General features: G+C 48.2%; 1 protein-coding gene across 1 annotated transcript; it reads left to right on the forward strand.

The window, feature by feature from the left end:
- The first annotated feature begins 2,235 nt into the window (after window positions 1–2,235).
- Window positions 2,236–3,563, forward strand: LOC125549112 (probable esterase PIR7A). The gene is made up of 3 exons (XM_048712599.1): window positions 2,236–2,748; window positions 2,860–2,997; window positions 3,098–3,563. Exons 1-3 carry the CDS (start codon window positions 2,377–2,379, stop codon window positions 3,383–3,385), a joined length of 798 nt encoding a protein of 265 aa, XP_048568556.1. The 5' UTR covers window positions 2,236–2,376; the 3' UTR covers window positions 3,386–3,563.
- The last annotated feature ends 4,888 nt before the right edge of the window (window positions 3,564–8,451 follow it).

Below are 8,451 nucleotides of genomic sequence, written 5' to 3' on the forward strand. Positions count from 1 at the left end.
GTTGAGCCTGCCGGAGGGCACGACGCCGTTGGTGGCCTCGAGCTGCTCGGCGTGACGGCGGCGGAAGTAGGGCTCCCACAGCGGCTGTCGGGGACGTACCGTGCCCCTCCCTCGCCGCCCGCGGCAGGGACGCGCGGATGCGTGCGATCTCCGCACGCCGCGTCGCCCCGGTGGATGGTGGTGGCACCGGCACGCCACCGGCGCTGATCCTCCAAGCCCCGGGCACCCGCATGTCCGGCGGGACCGGGTACTCGGCCTCGAAAAGGAGGCGAGCCTCGTCCTCGTGCAGATGACGGCGCTCGAATCCATTCGCCGCCGCGCCGTCGCCTGGGAAACGCTCGGCCATGCTTTCTCAACTGGTGACGGCGAGAGGAGGAAAGGGGGAGAAATGAGCGCGTCGTCGGTGGATGATCGGGGTGAGCCTCTCCGGCGCGTTTGCAGTCGGCTTTTATAGGCGGAGGCGCCGCGTGGTAGGCTTGGCCGGCGCGTTACGCGTGGCGTGATTGCGTGGCGGCCGAGGGACGCGCCGCCCAGCCTTCACTGCGCCGCCCGTGAGGCATCAATGGAGGCTGACCGGCGCGGCAGCGCGCGGCAGCTTTGGCATTGATTCGCCGCGGGAAACGAGGCGATGAGGACGACGAAAGGGCGAGAAGAGGGTAGAGTCGCTGACGCGGCGGGCCCACGGTCTTCGCGCCAAAAACGATTCGCCTGGCGCCCCCGAGCGGCCTCCAGCGCGTCGGGTTCGGGTTGGGTCCGCCGGCGCCAGTTTCGGCTCGAGCCGGCGAAAACTGGGCTCTTGGGGGCGTGACTGGGCCGATTTTTTGGCACCGGCGAACGAAAAGACGGCTGAGGGGACTTTTTGAGGGCGCGGCTGGAGATGCCCTAATAACACCTTGAGAAAGGAACACGACACACCTGCAAGCATCACTGCCGGTGAAATCGTCCAACACCGATTATGACTTTTACTTATCTCCCACACCCCCAACAAGAACATCGATGATGCAAAAAGGAGTTGGGTTGGGGCATGGGATCGGGGGTTGGTCTCCTATGTGCCCAAAATATTTTTAAAGGGATATGAACAAAAAATTGTGAGGTGGACATGAGTTGGAATCAGAGCTGCGACTAATGTCGACTCCTCACCTGAAAAACGTTAATTCACGCAGGTTTGTTACGATTGGCTCGAGGAGGAAATGAATCCAGTTCCTTTGGATGTCGACCTAATGGTGAGGAAAGAAAGCGACCGATTGAAATGTTTTTGGAAACAAAGAGCGACTCTGTAAAAAGGGATAACCACTCTTTTTTCTATTCCTTTGTATCGAAAAAGACTCTTAGGCCTCCTTTGGTTCATAAAATAAAAATGTTGTAGGAATAGAAAAATCATAGGAAGTGAGATGACATGCATATCAATTCTTATAAAAAAGAGATGTCATTTGATGCATAGAATAAAATTTTTTCCATTGAATCTTAGCTAATGTTTTTTTTTCCTCCAAAATGTGAAGGATTGATCCCTATCCTATATAGGAATAGGAATCCATTCCTACAAACCAAAGGGTTTCAAAGGAAATTTTCCTACGCAAATCCTATTCTATAGAAATCCTATGACATTCCTACAAACAAAGGAGGCCTTAGGCCTCATTTGGTTTAGAGGAATTTCATAGGAATTCTAGAGGATAGGATTCTTATAGGATTTTTTTCTTTAGAGCCCTTTGGTTCATAGGAATGGATTCCTATTCCTACATAGGATTGGTTCCTATCCTCCACATTTCATAGAAAAATAAAAAAGAGCCTAGACTCAATGGAAAAATTCCTTTAATGTCAACCAAATGACATCTTGTTTTCTATTCCTACTCATAGGATTTGAGATACATGTCATCTCATTTCCTACAAGATTCCTATTCCTATGATAATCCTATCCTATGAACCAAATGAGGCCTTAGCCTTAATGGGTAAGGCAAAATGTTGTTTGCCATGCCCCCCCGCCCCCCCCGCCCCCCCACCCCAAAAAAAAGCCAATGGATGCAGTCACACATTCATGTTCGTTGCATTTGAATTGAAAATACTTCAGATTCTGAAAACCACTTGCTTAAAGCTGCAAAGTATTCTTTAGCAAAATATAATAAGAAGGCAACAACACTGTCATCAATGTGTCAATCTAAAAATATATTTTTTAAATGGATATGGACAAAATTGTTAGGTGGACATGAGTGGGAATAAGAGCTGCGAATGATGTCGACTCCTCACCCGGAAAAGTGATAATTCACTCTGGTTGGCTACAGGAACATGAAACCATGATTGGCTACTACATAGTGTAGTAGTGACAAGATTCCCTCGCCAAAGATATCTGCAAGCTGCAGGCAGGAGCTGAGGTGAAATCCGATGGAGGGGAGCGGCGGCGGCAGGCACTTCATCCTCGTACACGGCCTCTGCCACGGCGCGTGGTGCTGGTACAAGCTGGTGCCGATGCTCCGCGCCGCGGGGCACCGCGTCACCGCGCTGGACATGGCGGCGTCCGGTGCGCACCCGGCGCGCATGGACGAGGTGGAGTCCTTCGAGGACTACTCGCGGCCGCTGCTCGACGCCGTCGCCGCGGCACCGGCAGGCGAGAGGCTGGTCCTGGTCGGGCACAGCCTCGGCGGGCTCAACCTCGCGCTCGCCATGGAGAGATTCCCGCGCAAGGTCGCCGCGGCCGTGTTCCTCGCCGCGTGCATGGCGTGCGCCGGCAGGCACATGGGCGTCACCATCGAGGAGGTAGGCTAACCCTCCCAGAATCAAGCTCAAGGCCCTCGATGAGCTCACATGGCCATTTTTCCAGAGCTCAGATGTGGACAATCATGGCTAATTTCTCGCGACTGTTGATAGTTCTCCAGAAGAACCCCAGCCGATTTTTTCATGGACAGCAAGATCATGGTTCTGAACACAGATCAAGGCCCTCGGCCTGCCGTCGCGCTTGGCCCCAAATTGTTGGCAGCGAAATTGTACGATCGAAGCTCAGTCGAGGTAACATACCAGCATAACAAAGAAAATATCTGCTTTTGAGTTTTGATGTCAACCAACCAACAGCCTTTCTAGTACTATCATACTCGCAACATGGACGCAGGACCTGACGCTGGCCACGTTGCTGGTGAGGCCGGGCTGCCAGTTCGTGGACGATCCGTTGATGAGGAACGAGGCTCTGCTCACCGACGCCAACTACGGCTCGGTGAAGAAGGTGTACGTGGTGCTCAAGGACGACGCTTCCACCTCCGAGGAGATGCAGCGCTGGATGGTCGACCTGAGCCCTGGCACAGAAGCCGAGGAGCTCGCCGGAGCCGACCACATGGCTATGTGCTCCAAGCCCAGGGAACTCTCTGATGTGTTGCTCAGGACCGCCAACAAGTATGACTGAGGATGGTTGTGCACACCCAGCCGTACGTACAACCAGTGGCGGACCCAGAAATTGTTGACGCCCCAGGTGAACAACTAATGGTTAAAAACTACCCAAAAAAACTTCAATTTCAAGGCATATAAGAATCAATCTATGTTTTGCATAACTAATAAGAAACCAAACATGATATTCAATGACAGCATTTGTTCCATAATGGCTCAACTAATAAATCAAGACAAATCAAAAGACAATATGTGGCATAGATAAATGATACAGAAGATTGATACCAAATGAAATGATTGGTTGATCCGAGCCTCCCATGACTACATCTTCAATAGCAGACATCGCTAAACCTTTAATTATCAATTTTGAAATGCGAATCAGTGCATAATATAGCAGACAAAACTAATTAACAATAGATGCAAAATGTGGAAACTTACGTGTAGGACAAGGCAAAACACCTTTACGTGTGCGATAACCTTGAAATCGCTCAATGATCTTGGATTCTTCGATGCTAACAAATACATCTCTCTCAATGTAACATACCATTCTATGATTCATCCAATCATCACCCATTTTGTTCCTCAATCTGGTCTTGATAATGCTCATTGCTGAGAATGCCCTTTCCACGGTTGCGGAGAATGCCCAATCAAATCTCTAAAATGTTGCCACCTTTGGGTCTTTCTTTATGAACAAGTCCAACAACTCTTTAAAGTTACCCTTATTCATTGAGCTAGTAGACTCATCATGACCACGAAAAGCAAGAGCTTGTACTATCAAAAATTTGACAATACCCAATATAATCAAGAGACGGGCTTTGTATTCTTCTTCTTGCTTCTGAGAACCCCTATCAAAGACATGTGGCAGATTTTGTCTTTGATTTTTGAAATCCTCATAATGTTGCCTAGATTTATTATGAGCACTATCATGCTTGCCAACATGTTGATTAAAAACTTTAGGTCCATCCTTCCAAGATTTGAATCCATTTCTCGTGAATGCTTCAATACCATAGTTTTCAGCTCTTAGTTGCTTAAACAGAAAACAATAAAAGTAAAAGGCTGATCTTTTTTCAATGCTATATTCCAACCAGCCGCGATGATCATTGAACCAATAGTTATGAAAGCTCCTACCATTTATCTTTTCATATGTATGATTAGTTGGTTGGCAAGGACCCATACTAATGTACTCCCTTCTAGCAAGATCTCTAATGTTTGGATCTAACTCCTCAATTGGTATTCTCTTACCGGGGTCAGATTCAACATCGCCGGGTTTGAGTTCAGCTCTAACATTAGGTGGTGTATTATCAGCTGTTTGAGTTGAAGGACCTGTTTCTACAGTTTCGATGGTTCGAACTTGAAAAAATGAATTCAATGTCTTGTTTCTTTTATTCATCTTGCCTTCCTGTAAAATATTAGAGAAACAAAAAATTCTCAATGTTAAAACTGGTTTCTACATCTAACAAACACACAAAGAGTGGCATCTAGCAACTAAAATCATCATCATCCTGACAATATGGCATCTATAAACAAGAACAGGGCATCAAGCATCAAAACTGTACTAAGAAACAGAGAAAGCAGTCATGAGAGAAAGTAACTACCTCGCTGGACGCCGAGCTGCCTGCAAGCTGCAGCCTCGCACCACTCGCGCCCTAGCCGGGTTCGCCGCCTTGCGCCCTCGCCGCGTCGCCGGACAGGCGGACACGACGAACAGGACAGCAGCCGCAGGCCGCAGGCCACAGCGGCGCAGCCGGGGGGCGGGGGCGGGCGCTGGAAGGGGGACATCCGGGGGGTATTGGAAAGGGAGATCCGGGGTGCACGGAGCTGGACCTCGACGATGGGTGGCGACCGGCGACGGCGGGCGGCGACCGGCGATGGCTTAGGGTTCGTCAGGTACTCAGGTCGGGGGCAGAGCGCTGGCTGTGGCTGGTTGCGATGCGAGACGCTGCGGCCTGCGTGTGAGTTGGCCTGGGCTGCCTGGGCTTGGTATTGGGCTGCGCCCCAGGCCAAACTTTTTTTTTTTGAAATATAGACCGACAATTTTTCCCACGCCCCAGGCAATGGCCTGGGCTGCCTGGGGCCCAAATCCGCCCATGCGTACAACAAGCATGCCAGACCAAATCCAAAAGGTCTGTTAGAAAAGGAATTCCAAAATCTAGTACATCCTTCAATCCGACTTAATGGATGCAACATTGTATAGAGGCTGCGTCCATTATTCGTATCGGAGGGAGTAAAGAAATTTGTATCGACTGATCGACAAATGCCAGACTGAAGCATTAGGACAAGTACTGTCAAGGAGTTCACGGTTAAACTGTTAGTGGTAGGTTAAATCGATTGTTGTTTGAAGACCCGATCATCCCGTTGCTATTTTCCTGACTTATATATATATATATATATATATATATATATAGTGTTACTATTCATCACCCAGGGTGCAGAATAAGTTATTCTTCACCCGAGGTAATCTTACGATCATTTCATAATTAAATTATATTTCGAATTCAAATAGTTACATTCGTATTGATTCACTACGTAAAATTTGACCTATGAAAAATAAAAATATAGGTCATAAGACAAGAAAATTTACAGTTTATGTGTATTTTAGACTATGTTTTTACGTTTGTAATTTTACATAACATAAAATATTTTTTACGGCGATTATATATTTTCTTACGGTCCCTTTTTGCGTCGGAAATAAGACAAAACTTACGAAACGTAAAATTACGGTGCATTGATGGTAAAATAGAGAGGGGTGAACAATAACTATTCCTCACCTAGGGTGACGAATAGCGCGACCCTATATATATATATATATATATATATATATATATATATATATATATATTATCATTAAATTATTTCTCACGCCTTTTGCATGTAACATCATATTAATTCAAACCTTGTTGATCCAACCCCCACGCAATTTTAAATCTTTTCGAGATTTCCCGTCCCTGTGTGTCTCTGGAACTGATGTATTTCCGTTTGCTTGAAAGGGGGTTAGCTCGGTTAAAAGAAATCTTTTCAAAATTTAAATTCAAATATAAACACAATATATGGTATAAATAAAAAGTACATGAATAGGTTACATATGGCCTCATATATGCATTGCATCGAACAATTACACGGATGCAAAGGACAGAACCCACCAAAAAACTCAAATAATCCGGAATAAAATAAAAAAGGAGAAGAAAAATCGATCAAAAATCCCAAAAACCAAAAGAAAAAACGAAAAAAGCCAGAAAACCGGAGCGCACAGAAACGCTGCTGGGCCGGCCCGGGAGGCAGCGCCTGCTTTGGGAGGAGACGTTCCCGTTGACGAAGAGGTGCCTACCGTGACTTCGTAACGGAAACGGCCCGGCGACAAACTCATGGCCGGCTTCGACAAATCCAACGCCAGAGAAAAGGTGGCGGCGGCCACCGGCCACAAGAAGAAGGCGGCGCCGGCTGCCAATCTTGCCAAGGATCTGTTCGGCAACGCCTACCCTTCTGCACACGATTACATAATGAGGAAGCAACAACTCGAGAGAATTGCGAGGGCCAAGGCCAGGGCGGAGGCGAAGGCGAACAATGGAGCCTCCGGTGATGGCAACAAGGTGCAGCACGGAGCAAAGCTAGGTGGATATTATCACAACAATGAAGCATCGAGGAAGCAGCTGTTGGAGATATGCCCTAGAGGCAATCATGTATGATGATATTTCCTATGTGTTTATGAATAAAGATAGTCCTTGGACATTATCAATGATGTATATCAGCAAGTACGTGACTTGTTTGTGGGACTATGCATTGTATGATGATTGTCCTAAAAGGTCCCTAGTCGAAAGGGCTGTGTGGACGCGCAGCCAACTAGACTAGCATATGACACGGTCGATGGCTTTGTCTCACTAGCCATGGAGCATTGGATGCTAACCGGATAATATGGACTTGGAAGGATCTGGTCGGATTCGACGTAGTCGGATCCGAGTCGAGATAAGGTCCGAGTCGGACAGACCCAACTATGAGATGCAACGATATGTCATCTGTGAATCTCTAGTACAACATATGTTCTATGTGCTAAGACCTGAGCTGACGCATGTACTCGGGATGGTGACAGACTTACTTTGGGCCGACCAAACGCTACTCCGTAACTGGGTAGTTATAAAGGTAGGTTTCGGGTTTGTCCAGAACCATGCTGCGAGACATGGTCGAGCAAGATGGGATTTGCCCCTCCAATCAGGAGAGATATACTCTGGGCTCCTCATGTGATCCGACCAGGATAAGCATGGCCATGCGACAAGGATTATGAGATAATCTGGATAGTGGTCGGCATCACTGGAACGAGAAAGAGGTTGGGCTAGCACAAGGATGACAGACTCACCTTGAGCTCGACAACATATATCGTGTGGCAAAAGGAATGGAAGTATGATGTACAGGTTCGCTAACCAGCTTCATAGTTTGCTTGGTGTTCGGCATGCCTTGCTAGAGGCCGCTACCAACCGTGCAGTTCGGAGTTGATCCGAACTGCGACCAAGCCGACTTGAACCTAAGGGGTCGCGCGCTTAAGGGAAGGAACCTACAAGGTCGGATCCGAGGACACTGGTCGGATGTGATCCGAACTGTATTCGGATTGTGGCCGAGTAGATTATGGGCCTTAGGGTTCGTGAAAGGCCCATGTGTTGAGCCCGCGACGGATGCCTATATATAGTGGAGGTGCCGCACACTCACGCGGTTGATCGCTTCGGCGCTGTCACTAGGGTTTGCATGTGTTGCGAATAGACACCTCCACTCGCCACCGGTTGTGTGATCGGACCTAGCAGTCCGCCGCACGACGTTCCTCCTACACGCGTGGATACCGTTAGAGGCGGTGCACTTGCGCCGCTCCAGCGAACCTGTACGTGGGAACCGACCACCGGCTGTACGAGGGAGATCGGACGAGGAGGAGACGATCCACGCGGACGCGCTTCCCCAACTCTTCTTCTGCTGCACGGCACTACGCGTCTAGTGGTAACGAACTGTGATCCATCTCCCGTAGCATGTTCTTGGTTGTTCTGCGCGTAGGAAATTTTAATTTGCTGTCGATGCATCCTACGGTAGATCCCAATAGTGGTATCAGAG

Source organism: Triticum urartu, chromosome 3 (assembly GCF_003073215.2).
Source record: "Triticum urartu cultivar G1812 chromosome 3, Tu2.1, whole genome shotgun sequence".
NCBI lineage: Eukaryota > Viridiplantae > Streptophyta > Magnoliopsida > Poales > Poaceae > Triticum > Triticum urartu.

Coding starts and splice junctions, on each gene's coding strand:
- LOC125549112 (XM_048712599.1), top strand. CDS start 2,377: ATGGAGGGGAGCGGCGGCGGCAGGCACTTCATCCTCGTACACGGCCTC. Junction 2,749..2,859: donor TGGGCGTCACCATCGAGGAG/GTAGGCTAACCC, acceptor GACTGTTGATAG/TTCTCCAGAAGAACCCCAGC. Junction 2,998..3,097: donor ACGATCGAAGCTCAGTCGAG/GTAACATACCAG, acceptor ACATGGACGCAG/GACCTGACGCTGGCCACGTT.